The sequence below is a fragment of the Mustela lutreola genome, chromosome 1 (assembly GCF_030435805.1).
Source record: "Mustela lutreola isolate mMusLut2 chromosome 1, mMusLut2.pri, whole genome shotgun sequence".
NCBI lineage: Eukaryota > Metazoa > Chordata > Mammalia > Carnivora > Mustelidae > Mustela > Mustela lutreola.
This window is the reverse complement of record NC_081290.1, coordinates 70,106,417-70,133,418: the sequence shown is the minus strand read 5'-3', so window position 1 is coordinate 70,133,418 and position 27,002 is coordinate 70,106,417. Positions and strand designations below refer to the sequence as shown.

Here is a 27,002-nt window from a genome sequence, read left to right as displayed (position 1 = left end):
TGGAGTCAGTTTCTCAGCAAGATTCCTTAACCTCAGCGCTATGGACATTCTGGCTTGGATAACATTTTGTTGCGGGGAATGGACCTATATTCTGCTTTGTGGTATGGTAAGTAGCATCAGTGACCCCTACAATTTAGAAACCAGTAATACCCTTCCTGCGACAATCAAAAATGTCTCCAGACATTGCCAGATATTCCTTGAGGGCAAAATCTATCTTGGCTGAGAAGAACTGCTATTAAGGAGCAAAGGTAAGGCATGGAAAGAGGGAAAACATGAGAGGTGATAGATAATTACATGAGATAATTAGATAGGGAGCAGGAAATGACTGATTGCTCAGATCTCTACATACTCATAACTAAAGCATAGGTCACAAATGGCACATGTTTTGTATTAAAACCTAAGGCAATGCACATTATGACACAAATGTCCCTGACACTTGGCAAGATGGGGTCAAGATCCGAATATAGATATGGAAACAAAAAGTCTTTCTAAGAGAGTTGTTGGATTAATGCTGTACAGTACGAAAATGTGCTCTAATGTTGAATCCACAACCCAAAGGATGATGAATTCCTAAGAGTGTTAATTGAGGCTAGAAACAGGAGAAAATCTGTAAGAGTAACACGGACTGTGTGTAGGCTGTCCAGTAACAGTGAAACAAAACTGATATATTCCTGAATCATATATCTCCCTCTCTCTCACAAACACACACATTGTGCACACACACACACACACACACATACACACTCACACACAGTACAAATAAGCTGTAATCATAGCGTGACTCTGAACTTTTCAAAACTGTACCAGATGTTTCATTTTATTAAAATAATACATCTGAATAGTTCTTGACTTTAGCACCAGAGAGTGAGGAAGTATCCTGATGAACTATACTAGCAATCTTTATCTGCCAAAGAATGCAAATGGTTGGTAAAATAAAAATATCCATTGAAAACAGTTATATATCATCTTGAATTTCATAACCACAGAATAGGAGAAGGTCGGGTACAATCGAGATGCATTCCTATAGTAGGGCGATGAGATTAAAAATATCTACATAAAATATATGCATGATTCCACTGTATTAGTTTCTAAATGGAAAAACCATCAGAAGTCGAACCCTTATGATGTAACTATAGATGATTCTCTTAAGAAAGACAAAGTTTGACTAAAAACATCACGTTGCTTGATGGACTGTCTGATATATAGAAAGTTTAATAGGACACAGTCCAGAGATAAAGGGAAAAAAGCGTAAGGGAATGCCTCGAAGAGAGTTAAAAAACCAGCTCAAGACTCTACAGCTGATCAAAGAAAGTAAGGACAATAATGCTACTTTTTAATTCATAGTCAGAATAAAAGGAACAGGAAGTCAGGTCTACCATCACTATTTTTAATGAATTAAAATTTAAGCAGCCATTTAAAATTATGTACGGGTATACCATTAACAGGGGAAGTGTCCTTGACATTGTTGAAAGGAAATATGTCAATATCAATGAAATGAATTTATTCATTGTATCAATGAATACAAATCAATGAATGAATTTATTTGTATAAAATTATGTGTGTGTATGTGTGTGTGCTTACGTCTCTCTATAGGCATGTAGGCAAAGAGAGAAATCGGTCATTATTAGGCTATAGGATTTAGAATGATTTTTCAACTGCCTTTTTGTGTCATTTGAGACAGTTTAAAGTAAATGTGTGCTGTTTTAAAGAATAAAGTTATTTTGAGAAAAAGGGAGAGCACAGTATATGCATAAGAAAAGGAAAGAACTCAAATTCTTAGGATACAAAAAGCTGACCTCAAAGTCTTCACAGTTCAGTAGGGGAAGACAGATTTTTAAACCATTATTAACTAAAGTAAAGTGTACTATGGGCTATGGCATTAAATCAGTAAAAATAATAATAGAGACCCAAGGGAAGGAGTGTGCCATCTTATAAAGAATAGTTGGGTAGGGAAGGGTTTCTAGCAAAGATAATGCTTCGTGGCTACAGAAAGCATTTGAGGCCCAAGGAAAAATGTCAGCACATGCATGGTGAAATGAAGCAGTACTGTCAAAGCTGGGAGCTCATGGTTCACTATGTCCTTGCAAGGCCTGGTCCTAGAGGCAGGAATTATGAAGGGTCTACTCTGCTATGCTGGGAAATCTGGGCTTCATCCTAAGAAAAATAGGAGCAACTAGGAATTTTAAATAGGGATATAACTATATCTTAGAGGTCCCTGAGGTCCTTTCTTTCTTTCTTTCTTTTTTAAGATTTCATTTGTTTATTTGACAGAGAGAACAAGAAAGAGAGAGAGATGAGGGGAAGGAGCACAGGCAGAGGGAGAAGCAGGCTCTCTGCGGCGCCTGGAGCCCGACGTGGAGCTTGATCCCAGGGCCCCGGGATCATGACCTAAAGGCAGACACTTAACTGACTGAGCCACCTCGGCGGCTCCCCTGAGGTCCTTTCTGAAGTCACCTGGTATAAGTGGCTTTCAGATGTTTTTGAAAGGAATACGGAATAAGAATTTCACCTGCAGCATTATGTGCACATGCACGGAGATACATGCCCTTCTGTAACAAGAATTTTATGAAATGATATTTATCCTAAATGCAGACACTGTTCCCTGAATATATTGCATTCTATTCCATGTGATGGTGACTGTCATTTTTATTATTATTGTCCTAACCCTCAAAGTTGACATAACAACCTGGAGTCACCATAAAAAATTTGCAAATTACTATCTCAGGGCAACCCCATGTCTAAGATGCTTTGGTGACTTTCCGAGGGTTCATAGCAGAGGAACTAAAAAAAATCCAGTCTCCATATTCCTACACCAGCAATTTTCCCCCAATATGTGCTAGCACCTTCACAATTAGCTGGTGGTGCTAAAAGGCAGTTCCAGTAATAACACAATGAACCGGCTTCTTCAGAATTCTGAGACTCCAGAATAAAGTACAATGACTTCTTAAAATAATTTAGTTTCATTGTTGACATGAGGATTTTTTTAGATCAGTCATTTAAAACAGACTATAAGGATCTGAAACAGAAGTCAAATAAATGGTCATCCTTTGCATATTTCTACTCCATAAAGATAGCACTTTAGGATAGACAGGCACCCCTTCTTCCCATGGCATGCTTTTTAGAAGGAAGATATTTTGATGTTCTTAAAATTTTCAGGCCACTATTTCTATTTCTGTAATGATAAAACTTGCTTTATTCAGAGCACATCTCTAGCAATTCAATTCTTTGGTTGCTGCCAGTTTTTTTTTTTTTTTTTTTCAATCTGACAAAAAATTCCAGAGGTCACAGAAATTCAGGGCTGGTTCTAGAAGGAAGTATCATTAGTAATGACTAGTTTTTGGATTAGTAAGGGAGATTTCAAGATATAATGATAGATTCTGATAAACCAACTGAAAATCCTAGTAAATGGGGAATATGGATTGGTTTTTAAACTTAGAATGAATCTCTTCAAATGTAAATTAGCCAATAAGTCTTGCTTTGTCTACTCTCTCCTGCATTACTCTAGCACAGAATTCAGACAGGGTAACTGAATCTCCATACCTATCTCAGTAAGAGCATTCTTTTCAAATGGGGCTCAAGAAAGTAAGCAGATGAAGTGTACAACAATGTTCATTGCACTATTGTTTATAATATTAAACAGCAGAAAAAAACCCATCTAAATGTTCATAAAGAGAATGGATACACTGATATATAATCATAAAATATAATATTATATAGTGGAGAAAATCAATAAGCATGCTATATTATGCATGTATATATTGGCATGGGTATAGAGTAAAAACTATGTTGAGCAAAACAATACAAATTATAGGACTCATGCAAAGTAACAGTAATAATATAAAGTTAAATAAGCAAAAATACCATATATTTTATGGGTAATACATGTGGGGTAAAAACATGTATGATAATGTAAAACACCAAATTCAGGATATTGATTTTCTCAGAGAAAGGAAAGTAAGGGATTGGAACTGGCAGGGGTACAAAAGGGTTTTTCATTCTATCTGCATTTTTTCTTACAAAATTTCTGAGGCTGAGTGATGGGTTCCCTAGTGTTTACTATTTTATGATGTTCTTTTTTTGTTTGAAACTTTCATTATTTTTTTTTTTAAAGGAAGCACGGAGCCAAGATTTCCAGAAAGCGATTTCCAATGCCAACTCTGCCCCTGCTCCGACATGTGGTCTTAGGTGAGTTGCTTAACCCTCTGTCCCTATTTTCTCATCTGAAAAATGAGGACAATAACCCTGCCATGCTTCATCGGCTTGAAGTGAAAAACAATTAATAAAAGTCTTGGCAGAAATGCCTACATTGTTGTATTCTGTGTCAACTATGAAAAACAGAGGAAGACATTAGTAGTTCTTAGGAAAGCATTCACAGTCTCAGATAGCAAGTCTACTTTCTCAGGCAAAAGTCAGAATTTATCCAAAGTAAGGTGTGTATAGGTACAAACAAAGATCAGAATCACAAACCTTCACAAACCTGTAAATGGTTTCCTACCACTCCCCAATGGCACAGAATAGCCAAATTCAGAGTCACTTTTTATACCAATTTTCTCCTTGTTCTGTTGGATGAGGTCTCTTTAATATGACATTGACCTTAATCAAAGGATGGGCTGCTGACCAGTGAATAGGAATAGGACCGTAAACTTAGCTGATTGATCTGTGACGTTAATGAGGCCAAGGCAATAGCTTCATCACCTCATGATCATGTGACTTTATGTTGCCAGAGAGCGTTCCAAGATGAAACTGAAATTAAAGCTGAATTCCCAGCACCTGTTTCACCCATTTCACACTTCATAGCAGGCACAGAACTTACATGGGGTCAGTACATACCTTCACTCTGAAGTCAACTGATACAATCCCAACCCCTTTGGAGTCTGGACTAAGTTCAGGGATGGGGACTTAAAACTAAGCCAATCAGAACTTGACTGTGACCTCAACAATTATTTCAGGGGTATGCAGGTGATCTGTCCTGGCCAGCTGAGTGAAACTCGGGACTCAAATGTTGAAGAGCGAAGAAAAATCCTCTTTATCTCTGGTTGAGCATGTGGGTAATTGCCCATGCCTGCCATCCTTTAGTCATGAGATGACCTGAGGTAGGATAAAGTCAACACCAAGAGTGGCTGAGTGATGAAGTAGGCTTGGAAAGTGTCTTTTCGATACTGTGAAGCCAATCAAACAACCTTCCCTTGAAGGTTGCCTGCCTTATCATTGGAATTTTCAGTTTTGTAAATAAATTTTCTTGTTCAAGCCAGTTTGAGTCAGGGTTTCTGTAGTTTGCAATAAAAAACATGCTAAGGTAAAACATATGGTTATATAGGCATTTTTTTAAAAAAGATTTATTTATTTATATGAGACACAGAGAAAGAGATAGAGCAAGCATGAGCAGAGGGGAGGAGCAAACTACCCCCTGAGTGGGGAGCCTGGGGCTTGATCCCAGGACCTTGGGATAATTGACCTGAGTGAAGGCAGATGCTTAACCGGCTGAACCATACAGGTGCCCCTATCTAGACATTTTTAACATTTGCCAGCCATATACAAATGTGTATTGTTGCTCTGGAGGTGAGAAAAAGGCAAGTAAGAATGTCTCTGGAAAGCAGCACACCGATCACTTCTACAGTGATAGTTTTAAGACGTGGCTCCACATTCTTTGACACTCCCTCTACTGAGAGATGGAGTCTATTTACTTTCCCCTGGAATGTGGGTGGGCTTGTGACTGTCTTGACTAACAGAATATGGCGGAAGTGATGTTACATCACTTTCGAGGTCAGGTCATAAATGACTATGCAGCTCTTGTCTGTTTCTCTTGGAACTTGGCTGTCTGTCTTCCCTTTTTTGAGATATTACCTATATGAACCCAGGCACTAAGCTGGGAGAAGTCCAACCACATGTTCAGGTACTCCACTCAATGGTTTCAGCCAAGTCCAGCCCTGAGTCAGCGTGGCCCAGGTGCCAGAATGTGAGTGTAGAAGCTTGCAGAGGGCTCCAGTTCCTAGTCATTTAAGTAACCCCTCCCCACCAATCTTCATTCCAGGGGAGGTCCCAGATATCACAGAGTGGATATAAACCATCCCTACATGCTCTGCATGAATACCTAACCCACAGAATCAGTGAGCACAAATAAGATGATTCTGATTTCACATCAGTAAATATGGCATAATTTGTTACTTAGTAATAACCAGAACAACTACAAAGAAAAAAGAGAAACAAGTTAGAAAAGCCTGTATCTCTAAGTATGAAAAAATGAACATATAAAGAATACTTTCACAGTCCATCTTGGTTAGTACTATATTCTGTGATATCAAATCTTCTCTATAATTAATTCTGAAATAATTATAGTTAAATGTACTAGCAAACAAATGCAATTAAGTGAAAGCCATTGAGATGTCTTAAAATTGGAAATTATGTACTTTCAAATGCTGTAAAATCTTGAAAAATATAGAAAAAAATCCCCAGTGAAACTGGGTTTTTTAAATTGTATTTCCAACTTAACAATTTATGAAAAGGCAATATAAGAAATCAAATATCAAACTCCCCACCTGAACAGAGCTGAATAATATTTTTGACCTATACACTTTTATTGTTTCCTTTTAAATGAATTTCAAGGTTGCATCACCCATAGCAAATGAAAAGACAAACTTTAAACATAATTGTTAAAATATATTAAAACCAATGTGCTTAGGAATTTCCATACTCACTAATTTACACTGAAGACCATGGGACCTGATGTGCAGGGAAGAGAGTAGAATTATAATATATTAATATTTTTTTCCTATTTTCATTTTCTTTAAGAGAACAGTCATGATTGATATCCAAATCTCAAACAATTTCAAGTCATATCAAAGGGTTGGGGCATGGTTTGTAGGGAGATGACTCTCAAAAACTTACTATCCTCACATACTTGAGATAGTTTTATGCACAGATAATAGGAAATTTGAGTCTGAAAAGGGGCTTGACACAGATTTACCAGCTAAGGTTTTTTTTTTTTTTTAAATTTTTTTTTTTTTTTTTTTTTTTTTTTTTTTTTAAGGGAGATAGAGAGAATGTGAGCAGGGGAGGGTTAGAGAGAATCTTGGGCAGACTCCAAGCTCAGTGTGGAGCCTAACATGGGGCTCAATCTCATGACCCTCAAGATCATAACCTGAGAGGAAATCAAGAGTCAGAAGCCTAAGCAACTGAGCTACCCTTGCACCCCCTGCCCCCCAGCTCGGTCTTCTTGTGACCTCAGTTGTACTGCTTGGAATGCTCGTGCCTGTGTTAAGTAAGTGGCCTCGGTCCTTAGCACTCAAGGCAGGTGAGTGACTGCCTTTTTTTTTTCCCAAGGTAACCTCCAAGTCCCTGTATTTTACTCTGACAAGAAGAAGAGCAAGAAAAGTCCTGTTGAGAACACACATCACACACAGAAAGTCTGAAAACCAAAGCAAGAACAGATTTCTCGAAGCTCAGGAAAGAAAGGGAAGCAGCTTTTGAGGTTAATTCCAATGCCCCACCTCCCTGACCACGCACCAGAAGGGCTGCCAGTGAAATATGCCAAGGCCAAATGGCAGCATGGAGACACAGATCTATAACAAGGCCATGTCTAAGAAAGAGCAGTCCAGCACTTCCATGCTCCCCTCCACTTTCTGATCACATGGGAGGGGCTGACCATCACATTGCAGGAATCACAGCCAAAACAAAGCAGGGAGACAGACAAGAAGACAGGAGTTTTTCCCAATAGCCAAGGTCTTGGCATGGCTTCTTTAGGCTCCTGGAGGCAAGGAAGAAAGAGATTTTGAATATTTCATACTCTATGGAATAAAATAAAGAACTCTTGTGGTTTCAAGAAAGGTATAGATGAGGTAAAGGAGAGGAAGTTGATTACAGATATAAAGCTGCTTTAGGAGGCTCCAAAATAAAAGGGGAAGAGTTAATAAGAATAAAAGTTCTACATTTTATTTTATTCATATAGTCCCTTTTTTGACTTGAAGTGAGCTCTAGTTTTATAACCTTGGATTCTAATATACTTATTGATAGCAACAAAATAGATTAACTTACGATGTTGCCAGACTTCCCTTTCTGACCCATCTGATACAGATAATTTTATCCCCGAGTCTTGAGTTTCACCCCCTTACCTGATGTCAAAGGTGAGTTCTGCTTTATCTGCAGTTTAGTTTTGCTGAATTGGAAACATGAAGAAATAAAGGTGGGGAAACTATAAACCAGAATAAAATAAAAGACCTTGCACTTGTGGTTCAGAAAAGGAGAATAGTAGGTAGTGAATGTCTGACAGAGTGGCATGCTCAGGAGAGTGAATTAGAGAGTTGGAAAAAAAGGATTTAAAAAGTTAAATCACAAGTTGCTAGTTGTCTCCTCTTTGATATTTAATTCAAAGTTGGAACTAATTTTTATTTACCTTTAATTGTTGGGCTCTTTATTGGATATAACTGGAGTCATAGGAAACTTGTATTAATGTAGGTGATATGTATTTCCAAAAGGGAAGGTGAGCCCTAAGATTTTTTTTTTAAGATTTTATTTATTTATTTGACAGAGAAAGAAAGAGATCACAAGGAGGCAGAGAGACAGGCAGAGAGAGAGGGGAAGCCAACTGCCTGCTGAGCAGAGAGCCTGCTGCAGCACTCGATCCCAGGACCCTGAGACCACGACCTGAGCCGAAGGCAGAGGCTTAACCCATGGAGCCACCCAGATTTTTAGTATCTACCCTACTTCTCACTGTGGGGCCAATGAACTCACCCTAGAGGTGATGATTTCCAAGATTTCATCTCTATCAGAGTATTCTACAAAGAAATATACACTTTTTATTTATTTATATTTTTTAAAAAATATTTTATTTATTTATTTGTCAGAGAGAGAGAGAGCAAGAGCAGGAACACAAACAGGGAGCAGGTGAGAGAGAAGCAGGCTTCCTGCAAGCAGGGTGTCTAATGCGGGGCTTGATCCCAGCACCCTGAGATCACAACCTCAGCTGAAGGCAGACAGTTAACAACTGAGCCGGCCAAGAGCCCCAGCTTTTTAAACAGATTATCAGATAAGCAGTGATTATGCGAAAACAATTCATTAAAGTTAGTATAGATAGTTATTTGAAGGGATACAGATGAGACAGAAGAAAAGAGTGTATTGAATGGGCAAAAGAGGCAGGTTGTTTCAAACTATAGGAAGAGCTTTACGATCAATTTTAACTGGATCAATAAGTTGACTTGTTTGTACACAGGAGAAATAGAAGTCTCTTGAGAAACTCAGAGTGCACACTGTCGTGATCTTGTCCATCACTCTCACATTCATAAGTGCAATGTGACATCTTCTCAGTCCAGAAACTGACACTGGGAAAATTAACTTCCTTTCTCTGGTGAGATAATGGCAGACTGTGCTTTGAAGTACTGGCATATACGTATTAGTTATTCTCATTTAGTTGATAATGAAATGGAGGCATTCAAAACATCAAGTGATTCACTTAAGTGAGCTTTCAGTTGAATTCATATCTTTTGATTTTGTGCCATTTTATGCAGACTTATCAGCCTGGCTTAGTGGGAGTCTAGCCAATCTTTGACGAGTGGTAGAATCTGTAATGCAAGACCTAGTCTCCTTTGTCTACATATAAAAGAGGTCCCGTGAGAAGGAAAGAATGCAGAAAAATGTAAGGATGACTAAAAGACCAATCAATCTTAGACTTTTCCTATGTAAATTAGAGCAGGATAAGGCTAATGGGGGGGGGGGGATGCATCTAATCTGTGAGGATCCTGAAGTAACACAGAAGATGTAGAAGTCAATACTGAGGGAGGTGGCCATTTGCATGGACATATGTGATGGTGTGTGTCTGTCTTTGTTACCTGTGGTGTTGCTTGTATTTGTTGCTTCCATTTAGTGTAGAAGTTACTGGACACTAGCAGTCTATGCCTGTGGTTTCACCTGCACATGAAAAATTAAAACTGAATACTTTCTTGCATCACTTTTCCTTTCAAAAAGTCATGGGAGTGCTTCTAGAGACAGATCAGGGAAACAAATTTCTCTTAAAGTTTTATCAACATCAGAGAGCATTAAAAGCTTGAAGGTGAAAGTACATCAGAGTTTCTTCTGCAATGAGTGGAAAATAAGTTTATACGTATTAGCATGTAGAAATTATAAAGAGAAAATAAAGGTGCTGCTGGAAATATTCAAATGTTTTTAAATCTGCGATTTTAAATTAAGATCAGAAGCCCTTAAGTGGGGCGTCAGGAAACATGCAACTTAGTCTTTGCTCTCCCATTCACGAAGTTTGTATTGGTTAAACTATGTTCCGAGGAGCATTTATTCGGCAAGATGCTCATGAGTATTTATATATATATGTGTGTGTGTGTATGTATGTATGCATGTATATATATATATATATATATATATGGCAATAAAATGCTATTTCAACAAAACTAAATAGCTTTAGACACTGTAGAACTGGCAAATTATGACTTGCAGCCTAAACCCAATCAGTTATGTGTTTTTGTAAATACAATTCTATTAAAATTTAGCCATGTTCATTAATTCACACCTTCTCTATGGGTTAATTTGTACTACAATGGCAGCATGCAGTTGATTGATTTTAATAGACATCCTTATTTTTTTAATAATTTTTTAAAATTTTTTTATAAACATATAATGCATTATTAGCCCCAGGGGTAGAGGTCTTTAACAAACATCCTTTGACCCTCAAAGCCTGAATTCTTTACTCTCTGCTCCTTTACATAACAACTTGGTTGGCCAGGCTATAAGCCTTTTCAAAACTTTCAAAGTGAATTCCAAAACTATTTGACTATAGAATCCTACTATTGCCCAGTAATTACCAGCAGAAAGAGTATTTCTTGGAATAGTCTAGATTATTTACAAGATCCCAATTAGTCTCTGATTCTTTAAAACATTCAATAGACCTCATCTATTTCATTCATTCATTCATTCATTCAACACATATTTTTGGAGGCTAAGCTCTGGGCTAGATACTGTTTTTGGTAGTTGGGATATAGTCAAAATATAGACAAGGAGATGGAGCTTACATTCTGAGGAGACAGAGCCAAACACGGTAAACGACGTACTGTACACTAGGTGGTGGTAGATGCTATGGAGAAGGGGACCAGGGCACGGGAGACTGCAATTTTAATGATGGCAGTCAAGGAAGGCCTCACTAGGAAAGTGACATTCGAAAAATAAATAAACAAACAAACAAACAAACAAATAAATAAATAAATAAGAAAGTGACATTTAGGGAAAGACTTAAAAGAGATGAGTGAAGGAGCCATATAAGGGGAAAGCATTTGAAGCAGAGAAAATGTCTAAGAAACAGCAAGAGGTCAGTGTGGGGCAGAGTGGAGCAAGCGAGGGAGAGAGAGGTAGGAGAGGAGAGTCAAAGGTCAGATTTGTTGCCAGGTTACAGGGAACCTTTGAGACCATTGAAAGAACTCAGGTTTTTCATTTACCAAAGAAATAAGCCCTATTGGAAGAGTTTGAGAAGATACATGGTTTTATTTCTCTATTTATTTATTTATTTATTTTTAAAGATTTTATTTATTTATTCAGGAGCAAAAGAGAGAGAGAGAGAGAGGAAGAGAGAGATACAACCTCCCGACTAAGGCAGGGAGCCCGATGCGGGACTTGATCCCAGGACCTCAGGATCATGACCTAAGCCGAAAGCAGACACTTAACCATCTGAGCTACCCAGGTGCCCCCTGCTTTCCTTTTTAAAAGATCACTTCAGCTGCAGTGATAAATACTCAATGAGGCTGAGAGAGGAACCAAAGAGACCCGAAGGACATTATTGCCATAATCTCTAAGTGAGAATAACAAGGACTTGCATAGAGTGGTAGCAAGACAGGTGGCGGGAACTGGTGGCACATTGTTGGGAAATAGAACCAGTGAAATTTTCTGATAGACTAAAAGTGGGGTGTAAGGAAAAGAGAAGGGTCAAGGATGACTTTTTTTTTTTTTTTTTTTTTTTGTCAATGCAACATTAAAAGCTAGAACTGATTAAAAACTAAGGTGGTGATGATTGTAGGAAAGGTAAATTTTTAAGGGCATATCGGGAGTAGAGTTTGAGGTGGTGAGCAGGATATACGAGACCCAGGAAGAGAAAGGGGCTAGTGATGTAGGTACGGAGGTCAGTAATGAATAGATGGTATTTAAAGCAAAGAGACTATTCAACAAGGGCAAAGTAGACATCCATAGACTAAATCCTGGGACATTCCAACATTTGGAGGTCAAAAAGATAATGAAAAATCAGTAATGGAGGTTGAAAAGTAGCAGCCAGAAAGTAGAGGCAATCACAGAAAAGTGTGGTGGCCTGGAAGTGAGTGATGAAAGAGAAAAACTAACAATGTCAAACCTATTACTAGATTAAGCAGGAGGAGGACAGAGAATTGAACATTGGCTTTAACAATATAAAACCCCTGACAAAACCAGTGTTAGTAAAGTTATGTAGAATAAAGGCTGACTGGAAAAAAAAATGATGGGTAGAGAAAAATTGGAGACAGCTAGTCATTTTTTAATTTCACTGTTATCTGTTCTTTCTGGAACATTTCCACCCTTAAGGTGGTCCTGCATTATAAAATAATTTCTCCTATACTGCCAATACCTTTTACTCATCTTTAATGTCAATGCAATGCCAAACATATGGGTAATATGTGAAAATCTCCTCAGCCATCTGAATGTTTGCAAATACACATATGTTTGAACGAAATTAAGTGAAATATTTGGATGAGTATTTGGATTTCTCATTTGAATATCTGGCCATGTACATGGTATCAAAGTTGGATGTCTGTAAAACAGAAATGATAAGTAGTAATTTAATTATGCAGTAATTTATAGCTCCTGTTGGGAAAACACTCACATGTTAACTTATGAATCTTATATCTTCTTTTACCTTTATGTTTGTTGAGGATGCCAACAATCTATAATATTCAGATTATTCCTTGTACTTGAGAAACTTAGACACATTAATTAGCTTAGCATAATAAATCAAGATAATCTCACATTGCCCAGAATCATGATTACAGCTGAGGTGCTTTATTTACACATTTCACTTAGGTCAATAAATGTTTGTTAAACAACACTAAATAAAAGATACAACATTTCAATATTCTGGGAATTTCACTTTGTTTTACACTCAAGTCTGGAGTATAAATGAAACACAAAACATACAATTTGATAGCTAATCTATAACATTTTACAAGTCTAACCTTTTCAAATCTTACTGTACAGTAGAATCATCTGGAATGCTTGCTAAAACACAAAGAGCTAACCCCACATCCAAATACGGATTGAAATTATTTGAAATTATTGAAATTATTTGAAATTATTCTTGCGTGGGTAAAAGGTAAGAAGAGGTGCTGAGTGGCAGAGGGGCAGACGGTGCTGGTCACCTGCTGATTTGTTCTCATATCTATCTGTACTTTTTTCCCTTTGGCTTTTTATCACAGGCAACCTTGTTCCCCAGGCTGCTTGCTGCCCACTGACTCATAATTAAGTTTGGACCATGAGGATTAAGAGGGAGATTAAAGGAAGGAGGGAGACAGAAACCAGCTGATTTCTCCCCTGATCTCTTGGCTTCCTAAGAGGGCATCCGTGGCTTCTGCACAGCTCCAGTTCCCAGGGACAACAGCTCTGTCCATGGTCCCAGGTTCTACCAGACAGCCTCCACCCAAAAGCAAAGATAGAGCTGGGTGGCTCTAGTTTTTGTGCCCTGGTGACACTACATCTGACTTAAGTCCCTTTAACACCTGGGCTGGTAGCAGCTTCCTGCTATTGCTAAATTCGGAGTGGCTATGTTGATCCCTGGTTAATTTCTCCTCCCACCCCCTTTTCTTTTTAAATGTCAATCATCAGTGCTCTGTAGCAAATTCCTCAAATGTGTTTTCCTGACAGGGCTAGGACTGATATGGCTACTAAGGATTTGGTATTTTTTGTTGTTGTTTTACCGAAGTATAGCCTAGGCTAGCATAACATGTCTAATTCTGACACCCTTCTCTATCTGACTGGGTGTGATGGTTAATCTCTTCTTGCATTTCCTGATCTTATCCTTTAAAGTTTATGGACAGTAAAAAGGAAGCAGAGAGAAAAGATATATTGGGAGGAGGGAGAAAGGTGATGGGGGATGGGTCTTACAGTATTTTTTTTATCACCCATAGCTGAAGCTTAAGTTGACAGAATGAAACAGTAGCCTCTGGTGTCACTGTTCTGTAAATGTTGAGAGGCTGTCCTAATGTTCAGAAATAGTGTATAAATAAATATATATATATGTAATATTAATATCATATATAAATGTGAATCATTCAGAAGAGATCTAGTATTGCTATATGTGGGGAAAAAGTTAAAAATTTAGAAATTTACTTTATTTTTTAAAATTATTTATTTGGGGGGGGTCAGAAAGAGAGAGAGAGAGAATCCTAGGGAGCCTCCCCACTGAGCATGGAGCCCAATGAAGGGCTCAATCCCAGGACCTTGAGATCATGACCTGAGGTGAAATCAAGAGTCAGCCACTTAATCGGATAAGCCACCCAGGTGCCTCAGAAATTTACTTTAAAACCTGGGAAATATTTAACCTGTGTCAGAAACTCCCTTTGCCAAATGAAAACAAATAAACAACAACAACAACAAAACTCCAAAAAACGAAAAGCCAACTCAGATTATTGGAAGCCATTTAGTGGGGTGTGTGAGTGAGTGCAACAGTGTGTCTACGTGTCTGTGTGTGTGTGCAACTCCATGTGTGTGCATGTGTTTGCTAATGTCTTTTGAGATACGTGCCTTACCTCATTGCCCATTTTATAAGTTCAGGTTATTTCCCGAGGCTGCTGATGTCTGGCCAGCCAGGCTCAGGATGGGTGGCAGTTTAAGGATACAGGGCTCTGAAAAGCAGGGTCCAGAAACACCCAGCACTTGTTCTGAGAAACTGAAGACAGCATGTCTACACTTGTGCAGCAGTAAGCCATGTTGCAAGTGTCAAAACATGTGGGCTCCAATTTTAAGTAAATAAACAGTAAGTGGGTTGATATTCAGATGCACCTTATTTTGTTTATGGAGCATTGCCCATCGATGTGGCACATATCACTGATGCTGTCAGTATTGATTACATCACATATTTTCTGGTCTGCAACCAGAGCTCATAATATCACTACTAGCTAAAGGAAATATCCATTTAATTAGCCTTAATTTTCATTAATAAACAGAGCAAATGTGGTGCAATTCTTCTCTCTGATATATGCTCAATATTCCAAGGACTGATTTATATGCTGCTCTTCAGTGGTTTTATCCATTTGTAACACAAGTTACCTGTTAGCATGTGAGCCAGCCACTAATCTCCCACACTCTATGGTATTGAACCATATGGAAAGTCCAACAGTGTGATCAGCTAAAGAAGTTTGCCAAGACGTAGTTCTGATTTCTTCCAGAGCATGGTATGTGTTGAAAATACTATAGCTAGTTGTCTGTTTCTTAGCAATAGTCAGATGTGTAACCATTTGTAAGTTTAATTTACATAATGATACCTTGGCAACTCTGCTTGTTTTGTTTCTCTCTTTTTAAAATTTCTTAGAGAAACAAAATCCAATAATTTTACTCAGGAAACTATTACTATATACTTGTTCTAGAAAAAAATATAGATTTATTAGAGAGTTCTGTCCTATGTTTGAAAACTTGGTGAATTTTCAATGGCTATAGGGCAATAATTTTAAAGGACAAAGAATTAGATATGAAGGGTGAGTAGATTCATTTTATGACTTAATAAAATCCGATTTTGGATATTCAACATTGTATTCATAGTTAAGTTTTTCTTTTTCATCTACTTTTGGGAAATCTTCTCATATGAATGTTTTCTTGTCCTAATGGAGCCCTGCTACTTTTATATTTCACATTATTTTGAATTTTAGTATTATAATGTTCTTTCTAATTTTATCCTTCACTGAACCAACTTTGCTCTCTTGGTCTATTTTCTAAATGAGAGGTAAAATAAATAAAAACACTAAAAAATGGAAAGTGTTAACTGAAAATATAAGCTCAAAGGACACAAAAATATTTTTAGATAAATTGCACCCTGTTAACTAAATCTTAGCTCAGCAAAACTAAACATCAGAGTGTTTGACACTCATGCACAGCTTTTACAAATTATAATTAAAGATGTTTTAATTATTATGTTAAAAGAATTTGACAGGATTCAGGGAAAACCATGATGGATCTGATTTTTAAAGTGAATATAGTGGTTGTGAAGAAACTCTTCAAGGCAATTTCCTCTGATGCTACCTAAGGACCAAGAAGACCTGACAGACAGTGGTAGACCAGCAGGCCTAAAGTACACTGGCCTCTTTCCAAACCTTATGTACTCAGAACACCAATCTTAAAAGAATTATCTGTGACCTGGTATTGGATTTCTTCACGTGTCACAGGGGCTTCAGGCAGGCAAGGCAGATTTCTTTTTCTAAAAGCCAGAATTCTCCTTCTTTCCTCTTAAGTATAGTTCTATCTCTGTATCATATGGGAGGCATAGTCCTCTGCTCTCTCTTGGGGCCCCTTCTGGGCTTTCTGACTAATTCTAGGGGCCCTATCATTGTGCCCACCTGTAGAAGCCCCAGGTAGGGTGCAGAGCAGATTCTTAGCCCCTCGCAACTGTCCTGCAATTTCTATATGTCTTTAAAATTTTCATCTCTCTTGGAAAATGAAACTAAAGAGAAACAAAAGAGAAAAACCCTCTTCTTTGATTTTACTATTTTCAGCCTATCTTTTCATTCCTTGCAGTCACTGTAAACTTTCCTGGAAGGGTGGCTTTTTCTCTGGTTGTCTGCTTGTACAACACGAGTTGTCTTTTTAAATGCCTCCGATGTGGTTCCAGTCCATGTTTTTATGTAAATAACTCCATGGAATGTCATCAATGCTCATAACCACCAAATTACAACAACTTCTCCTGAATCCCTTTTTCTTCATCGCATTTGTAAATTCTTGTTTACTTTGTCCTGGCTGAAATCCTTCTCATTTAACTACAGCAATGTTTGATGACCCCCAATCTCTAACAATTCCTCCATTTTTTGTGGGTTCTTTAATCTTTCTTTCCTTGTACTTATGGATAGTCTCCTATCATGTATGTTTTCTCATATCAGCTGAAACAGATTTATTCATTCAATCCCAATATCACAAAAGTAAAGGGCATCCCTCAAGGTAAAACAAAAATTTGGGGGGAAGAAAGGGAAATTTTTAACTTCAAAAATATGTAGAGTTCAAGTATTTAATTCATAAACAATAAAAAAAAAACAGGGTTAGTAAGTTAATGAAGAATACATCTAAAACGGATTATTAAGTGAAAGTCATGTTTTTAGAGGATTAATTTATTCTTTTAACACTGACGCAAATTATCTCTTAATTTCACTTGCGAAAGAAACAATAGATTATACAGATTATGGGGATGAGCCAACATGGTAATTTTTCCTCCTTTACAAATAGTTTAAACCTCTATTCACACTGTTAATAAAGCTTTATAGTTTCTTTCTTGAATGGAGTGTAACTCGAATGAGGCTTTGGGTTATAATATTTATGCATGAGGTATAACCCTGCATATGTCAGTATAATTACATAGGTCAGGTTTGGAAGTTTGTTATGGAAAACAACCAAAGTAAAGTCAAAAAATTCTGTGCCAAGTCTATAACAGTGTTATCTCAAAAATATGTTGACATAAGAGGAAATAAAGTATCAGGAAAAACTGTGTTAAGACAACGGTCCAACTAATGAAATACAATTGGTCCGATGCAAAAGTCTACTATGTTTTCAAGGATGAAATATATTTACAAGTAATAAACACATTTAGTTAAATTTAATTAGCAGAATATTATATGAGGTTTAATGTTTTTAAGTTTTTTAAGCTTTTGTTCCTATGAAGGCTTGAACGTAGGGATTTTTTAAAAATTTCATATCTCAGGCAATAACTAATGACATATATATTTCAACAATGACTTACACATATTTCTTTTTAAGGTGAAATAATTGTTTTTTATATAGTACTGAAGTCCTTCACAGACTTTGCCAACAATCTACCTTTAAATATAATATATAATTTGAATTTTTAAAAAAAAAATTTTTAAAAGATTTTATTTATTTATTTGACAGATAGAGATCACAAGTAGGCAGAGAGGCAGGCAGAGAGAGAGAGAGAGAGAGAGAGAGAGAGAGGAGAAAGCAGGCTCCCTGCTGAGCAGAGAGCCAGATGTGGGGCTTGACCCCAGGACCCTGGGATCATGACTGGAGCTGAAGGCACAGGCTTTAACTCCCTGAGCCACCCAGGCACCCCAAAATATAATATATAATATGAAGAACGATGGCCTATCATTGGTTTGAAAAAACCAGTATGGATTAGAAATCATGTGGAAGGTTTATTAAAACACAGATTACAGGGCAAACTCAATAGATCTGCAGAGACTTGAGAGTCTGCATTGCTGACAGGTTCCCAGGTGATGCTGATTCTGCTGGGCCCATGACCATACTTTGAAAGGACTGGTAGAAACCAAGTTGTTTATAAGAATTCTGAGAATTACTCCCATCCAAATTTTAGGTCACTTGTAAAAAAATTACCTACCCACATCCAAGTTAAAATAAACCCTTTTTCATTAGTTACTAATACCGATTATGTTTATGTTATTTATATTATGTTATGTTTATATTATTGTTTATATTTATATTATTTATAAATAATTTTGTTTATTATAATTATGTTTATATTATTAATTTTTATGTTTATATTATTAATGTTTATATTTTATGTTTATATTATTAATTTTTCAAGAAATTAAATTTAGAATTCACAAGTATGCTGGCTACCAAAAAGTCTCCCTGCACTTAATTTCATTTTGGCATAAAAATAATATTTCATGTGAAATAAAATAATATAAAAACCCTGAAAGTGAATTTTTCTAACTGCCAGGTGAATTTTTCTAACTATCCACACTTGAGCTTGCATATACCATTGTAATATTCTGATGCAAGATTCACTGGCTTATGAAAAGTCCTAAATGCTCTTCCACTGAAGGTATTTCAGAATAAGTATGAGACTACAGATCAGTGAACAAATTGCCTTGTAGGCTTTTATTATAGCCTTTCATTAAAAATATTAAAATATTTCCTCCTTTATTAAAACTCAGTTTCTTATTATTATAGATGTCTCAATATTTCAACATATTTATACTACTTATTGATGAACTCCAAACACATTTCTTTTTTTTCTCTAAGATTTTATTTATTTATTTGACAGAAAGAGAGATCGCAAGTAGGCAGAGAGACAGGCAGAGAGAGAGGAGGGGTAAGCAGGCCCCCTGCTGAGCAGAGCGCCTGATGCAGGGCTCGATCCCAGGACCCTAAGATCATGACCTGAGCAGAAGGCAGAGGCTTAACCCACTGAGCCACCCAGGCACTCCCAAACACATTTCTGATTCTCTGGTTTCAAAATGCTCAAATGCTATGTGCTTAATTTTGTGGGGAAAAAGAAGTGAACAATGACAAAAAAAAAAAAAAAATTCCAAAAGATACATTTCTATAGTCATGGATGCCTCAACAGTTTCACATAAATATCACAACAAATATATTCAATCAATTAATTCCTTTGTCCATATTACTTTTTATTACCTGTATAAACTTGTATTCTACCTGATTTTCTCCTTGTATATGTGTGATCTGATACAGATCATAAATCAGAAAGCTAAATACTTATTAAAGGCTCTTACATGGTTAAGAATTACATAAAATTTTTATTGGACTCAACTGAGATTTCCAATTATAAGTTTCTTATTTTTAGATTTTTGGTATTTTCCAGCGGCACTAAACTTAATGTCCTAGCATAAGCAGCAGGACATCGAGAGCACAATCAAGGCAGGAAGGCAGGTGTCAGCCCTGCCACCTCGGCGTCAGTCTCCTTGGTTCAGATAACCTCAGAGTTGCTCTCCCATCCTTACCCCATGTGTCTTTCTCCCATTGACCTCTATATCTGGCCTGAGACTTTATAATCAAGAAATTATTATTGATACTTTCTGAGGCTGGCATACTTACAATCAGGTGGCATCTTTTCCATAAATGCTGTGTAATATTCTTTTAGAAGTTCAAAATTTTCTTGATTAATACTTTCCTGCAAAGAGACATCTCCAAACCTAAAAATAGGAAAAAAAAATAAACAAACAGAAAACAGTTACAGGTTATAAAGAAGCTCCTGGAACTAACACTTTTCACCCCTCCTTTTTAAGTAGGTGGCAAGAGTTTCCTAAGGAGTTTTTTTGTTTTTTTTTTTTCTTTTAAAGGAGTCTTTTTAAATGGTTGCACAATGGTTATTTAAACACATTCTAGTCTCCACTGGCCCTGATTCCACCAATCCCCTTTCACACACCAAACTATTTTTGCAATCATCCGATAGGAAGTCAAATGAAAACCCAAATCTATAACACCAGCTCCTGTGTTTGTGCGTGGTTGATATGTAGTTAATGTTAGTTTGCCGACCTCTGCAGGGTGGTATTTCTACAGTGCCAAAAACCCTGCCTCTTCTTTTTCAACCCTCGAATCTTCCTCCTCACCCATGACAGCTTGAGGAGGGGTCTAGAACACCAAAAGCAGACACCTGGCTGGACACAGTCTTGTATACACTGTAGGCTGCTGCAGGCACATATAGACCTCTACAATCTCTGGAGAGTGGTTTACAACTGTCAACACTTCTTCTTCTATTGTTTGTTTGTTTGTTTGTTTGTTTAAGAGACAGAGGGAAAGGGAAGGGAGAGAGAGACACACACACACAGAGGGGGCAGAGAGAGAAGGAGAAAAAGAATCTCAAGCAGGCTCCACATCCAGCATGGAGCCCAGTGCAGGATTTGATCTCATGCCCTTGAGGGTCATGACCTGAGCTGAAATCAAGAGTCAGATGTTTAATTGACTGTGCCACCCAGGCACCCCACAACATTTATTTTCTGTCCACACCATGAAGGCAGACAGCCTCTGTAGTGGTGCTCTTCTGTCTCTTTACCACAAAACTCTCTACCTGTATATCACTGACCTTGTGTTTTTTTTAAGCACGTCCCAGATTTAAATTCATGGTCAAGTTGTCCCTCTATAAAAGCATCATATGTAAATGGCTTCCAATATATATCTCCATCCAAATCTGCATTTTTAGATATCAGTTGAAAGCTTCAGTGTGAATTATCCCAACCCCTTCAAATGCAACATAAGCCCAAACTGAAACCACCTCCTCCTTTTGTTTAAAATTAAACATGTCCCCAATACTCTGCCATTAACTCAGGTTAAAATCTAGGCACTCTTTTGGATTTCTTCTATTTTCACCACTCCATCCACTATTCATTGATCTTTTCACATGTCTGGCAGACTTTCTTTTTCTTTAACACTGTCATTATATAGTAGGCGTTTAATTACATCCACTCCAGACTGGGTATAGAGCCTCCCCAAAACTCCAGCACTAAGCCTTCAGTCTCCTTCCCTTCCAGTCTATCCTCTACACCATGGCCATTCATTAATTCAGATCATTTATTCATTCAACAAATACTTATTTAACATTGACTATGTGGCAGGAGCTACACGTGTAATAAATGAAATGTTGGAGAAGTGAATCTAATACCGGTTCTTCACATCAGCTTACTAAACTTCACTGCTTCTTCTCTCTCTCTGTAATGACAGCCTAACCTCCTTAGTTTCACATCTAACTTCTCCACAAAGGCTTCCAAACCCTTGTGGGAATGGAATTACCCCCTTCTCCCTCAAGCAGCAACATACTGATGCCTTTGCGACTTTCCACATGCTATTCTCCCTCTCACTAGAATGTCTTATCTTCCTTGTCTGCTTGATCATTTCATCCTTCAGGCTTTATGAGAGGCTCAGGTACTCCATGAAACCTCCCTGATGAATTCCTCTCCCATCTGTGAATCACACTCTTTCCTCCCTTATTCCTGCCCCTTCCACATCTTTGCTTATTGCATGAGTCAAACTGTCACATATTACTTGTTGATCTGGCTTCCTTATGGGATAGTAAGATTTTTTAGGACAGGGATCATGCCCATTTGTCTTGTTACATTTGCATGTTCCCTGTGTCCCACAGCTTGGCACAGTAGAGCCTGGTGCAAGGTCAATGTTTAATATCTATACTGTTAAACTTGGAGAATAGGAATATAGACCCAGGAAAATCTATAGGCAAGTTTCTCTGAACTCTGGAATACACTTCTAACTTTTTCAGACATTATAAAACAAATGGTATTTTAAAAATATCGTTCTTGCTGGAGTGATATCATCATTATGGACTTAATGTTTATGTCCTCCCCCCAAAATCACATTTTGAAGCCTCAACTTCCAGTGGCTGTGTTTGGAGATAAAGCCTCTAAGGAAATAATTAAAAGTCATGAGAGTGGGGCCTTAATCCAATAGGATTAGTGTGTCCTTGTAAAAAGAGACACCGGTGAGCTCACTCTCTCTGTGTACACAAAATAGAGGGTCAAGCGAGCACACAGAGAATAAGTCAAAGAGCGCTCTCACCAGAAACAAACTGGCTAGAACATTGACCTTGGAATTCTCAGCCTCTGGTACTATGAGATACACATTTCTGTTGTTTAACCCCCCCCATTCTGAGGTATTTTGTTAGGTTATAATCCAGAATAATCAGTATTTACTTAATTAAGAATGAATATACATAACATACATTTTGGCAATAGGTAACTATGTAGTAAAATATTACACCGGGATTACATAGCATACCTAATTTATAGATGTTGCCTGGTAAAGCTCAAAATGAAGAATCAGAGAAATAAGGTTCAGAGAACAGAGAGGAAGTGATCTATTCAGATCAGTAGTTAGTTGATGTCAGAGTGCCAGCCTTCTTGCTTCTCTTTGAGTTTTTCTCTACTTTGCCATTTTTGTCTCTGCTTCAAGTTTTAAATGTCTTTACAGCTTCCAGATATGAAAAAAAAGTGTATATATGTGTGTGTGTACACACACACAGACACACATGTATAAAATATGCAAGAGAGATAAGAGAGAAGAAAGGGAAGGGACCTTTTATTTTTTATATTTATTTATTTATTCATTCATTTTTTTTTTTTAATTGAGAGAAAGTGAGAGAGGGGATAGGGAGGGGCAGAAGGAGAGGGAGAGAGAGGATCTTAAGCAGACTCCAAGCTCAGCATGGAGCCTGACGCAGGGCTCAGTGTAATGACCTTGAAAATCAAGACCTGAGCCCAAATCAAGAGCCAGACACCTAAGAGCCACCCAGGTGGCCCATGAGAGGGGAGTTTTTAAAACAAAGTGACTAACAACTAAAATAGCCGCAATGACATAAATTATGCAAATTAACCTAATGTAGAAGGCTTGAAAATACAATGGTAACTACAATGCTAGCTTTTCCTTGAAAATCCTGTAAATGGGGATTTTCACATATCTCTAAAGACCACACTCACAGGCCTTAATTTACTAAGTCAAACCCAAAACATTCTCTAATCTAGTATATCAAAGAAGAGACAACTGATTGAAAGTACTGTGCTGGGTTTTCTTTTTTCCTCCAAATTGTATAACTTATGTTCATAAATATCATTTATCTCAACCATCGGACTTGCTGTAAGGCACATATACACAGATAACTGGACTATATCTTCCTTTAGGGACTGATGTGGAAAAGTGCTCAATTATCAAAGTAAACTTCTTGTACCACACAGTGAATAAAATTATATTCTGATTTACACATATTATAAGAGATTAATGCTTTTACACAATTTGAAATTAAACTTGAAATACAAAGCTGCCACCTAATTTTATAACTGACAAGTGAGAACTATGAAAATGTATGCTGTACAGGAAATACCTTTTGGATAAGAGGGACAGAAAGAAAAATCACTGGGCGAGAATAGATAAAAACAGGCACCTTGACCGTCACTGAAATTCAGGAGGACTAGAAAAGTAGTGGCATTTTTAATTTCGTAAAAGACATCAATACAGGTTTAACACATACTTACCAAGTCATGGCAAAGAATATGCTAGGTGCTTTTAAACTGATACCTATGGGGGAAGGACACATTTGGAGAGTAAATTATGTACAAGAAGCATTTTAAATATGGAAGACTATCAAACTCTCCAAAAGTTCTGCCCATCAGAGAACTTTTCCAGCCAGGCCCCACAGCAGGATGGCAACTTCTTTCTCCAGAATCTTTTAAAAATGTATTCTAGGAACTTTAAGTCGTAACCACACTTCCGATAATCTCTATGTGTGAACCATGTAATAAGATACAAAAAAGTGTTTTTGACAGTAACTCACAGGACTGTGTACAATCATCTGTTGTTAGACTAAGCAAGTTATTACGAAAAGATGTGCTAACCTCCCCCAATAACAGCTATTTTAGTAAACAAAACAAAAGGGAAAAATGGACAGTGTTTTAGGTCCAGAAAAGTTTGACCCAGTTGGCTGAGTCTCTACAATGTTGAAATACATATGAATGTAAGCCATGTTAAAATTGGATACACATGCAGTGTTTGGAACCATGAAGAAAGTTTATATCCATGTAAATAATTTGGCATTGGCATTCAATATTTTCCTCATTCCTTTGCCATGTTTAAATTTGGTGTGGGCCAGGAATCTGAAATATGAATATTTCTCTTTGCCATCTCAAAGGACTTGCTACGATACAAAGGCAATATGTGCCCAAGAGTTCCATGTGGGTGGGAGTTGCTCAAAAAACCCTCAACCGAAAACAACAGAAGTCCCAGCTTTCTACCTGAAGCTTACCTCTCTGCCAGAGTTTGTTGTTCGTTGATTCCAACATTAAAAAGTACTGGATACACATGGAGCAATTGTCCCTCTTTAATCTGTAAAGGCAGTGCCTCAAACATCCGCGCGGGAAGCTTCACCTCCACCACGTAATGTTCACTGTGGACAGCGGAGGACAAAGAGAAGAATCCTTGCTTATTTCACTCACTGCTATGTTAGAGTCATTGGAAAGAAACAAGGAGTTGGAATGTAGAGCTGATTTAGGTTTGGGGCCGCTATCTGCTTATTTTCTGGCATTAATTCATTCGGCAATCATTTTGTTCACTTCACTATTAAATTACTTGGCATAAAGAACTATTTACAATTAAAAAAAAAACTCTCCATTTCTCTGAGTTCCTTTAGGAAAGGAAAAATGTTTAGTTCGTTTGTATACCAGGGTTATGTGCCTAAGAGACTCAATATTTATTTTCTTGATTTAATTATTTTTAAAACCCAGTCAATCTCAAGAATAAAAAAAGTAATTTAATGATGGATTTTTCAATATAGGGAAGCTAATAAACCAAATAATTTAAGATATTTTTGAGGATGGCCTGATTGTTCCTGTTATTGATGAACCTCCCTGTTTGTGATGGCTTGATGGAAATGAAATGATTTCATTACATAAGATGTAACCTTTAGGGGTTTCTGATCATTTTTGCAACATGAGCATATCACAGGAATGTTTCTTTCCCCCCCCACTGGAAATTTCCATTGAAAATTACCCCTAATGTTCAGTGCTGAAAATTTAAATTAGGATTCACAGAACATGATCAGCAAGAAGAATTGCTTGTATATTTTTAAACTTGACATCACTCAATGCAGTGTGAACTGAGTATTGAGATGTTGAAGAGTTTTGCTCAGAATTTATGAAAATCCATGTGTTTTTGGAGTTATCTATAGTGCTGAAATTGTAATACATGTATTGGGAAAAGAAGCACTCAACAATTCGTGAGTCTCTTTGTGGAAATATTTTTAGTTGTCTAGTATAACCATCCTGAGACAAAACTACTCCAGATGATGGACTCAGACTTATTTCTTACCTGAGCTTGGAACGAGAGAACCAGGAAATACCATGAATCCAGCAAGCAGGGATGTTATTATTAGCACTACCCTCAGATGAATGGACACATTATTTTTCTTTTTAAAATTGCTCTCAGTGCCCTTTAAAAAAGCCCAGCTAACAGAGTGCTGATGTTTATTTATTTCAAGTCTTTCAAGAATCTGAGAATAATTAATGAGTCCGTCCATGTGTAAAGGTTGCGCTGAAGGTGAAACATTATATAATGTTTTATGATAACTTTTTGTCAGTTTTATTAAAATAGAACCGGCATGAACTCATGCATTTTAAGTGTCTAATTCAGAGTTTTAGCAAATTTATAGAGTTGTGAAATCCTGACTATAATCCAGGTTCAGAATACTTCCGTCACTTTACAAACAATCTCTCATGCCTGTTTGCTCTCACACCCCAATCCCACTGCCAGCCCCGGGAAACCCCTAATCTATTTTCTATCTCTGCAGATTTTACTTTTTTACCTATTTCATATAAACAGAATCATATAATATGTAGTCTTTTGTATCTAGCATTTTTCATTTAGCGTGACGTCTCTGAAGTTATTGTGTTGTAGGCTGTATCAGTAGTTTATTCCTTTTTATCCCTATTTATAGCATTCTATTGTATAGATTAACCACGTTTTTGCCGATGTATTCACAAGCTGATGGCTACCTGGGATACTTTGCAATTTGGACTGTTATGAATAATGCCATCAACATTCAAGCATTAGTTTCTCTGTGGACATATGGTTTCGTTTTCTCTTCAGTACGTACCTAAGAGTCATATAGTAATTTTAGGTTTAACTTTTTAAGAAACGGCCAAACTGATTCCAGAGTGGCAGCACCACTCTACGTGCCCACCAGCAATGTATGAAGGTTCTAGGTTTTCCACATCCTCGCAAACACTTTTTATTGTCTGACTTTTTGATTGTGATGATTTCCACTGTGAGCGAAGTGGTATTGAATTGTGGTTTTAATTTGCATTCTCCTAATGACTAATGATGTTGACCATGTTTCCATGTGTGTATAGCCATTCATATATCTTATCTGGCAAAACATCTATTCAAATCCTTTGCCTACTTTTTTTAATAGTTTTTTTTTTTTTAAAGATTTTATTTATTTACTTGACAGACAGAGATCACAAGTAGGCAGAGAGACAGGCAGAGAGAGAGGGGAAGGGAAGCAGGCTCCCTGCCGAGCA

The 27,002-nt window shown here is 37.2% G+C and overlaps 1 protein-coding gene across 11 annotated transcripts in view; it reads right to left on the bottom strand.

The window, feature by feature from the left end:
* The window catches only part of INPP4B (inositol polyphosphate-4-phosphatase type II B), an 834,661-nt gene that overhangs the window by 51,424 nt on the left and 756,235 nt on the right, over positions 1–27,002 (bottom strand). For all 11 annotated transcript variants that reach the window (XM_059168095.1, XM_059168068.1, XM_059168015.1 and 8 more), the window contains 2 exons: positions 24,731–24,871; positions 20,023–20,120 (listed from right to left, as the gene is read on the bottom strand). In XM_059168095.1, the coding sequence (XP_059024078.1) occupies positions 20,023–20,120; positions 24,731–24,871 (239 nt within the window). The remainder of the gene's footprint in view (positions 1–20,022; positions 20,121–24,730; positions 24,872–27,002) is intronic.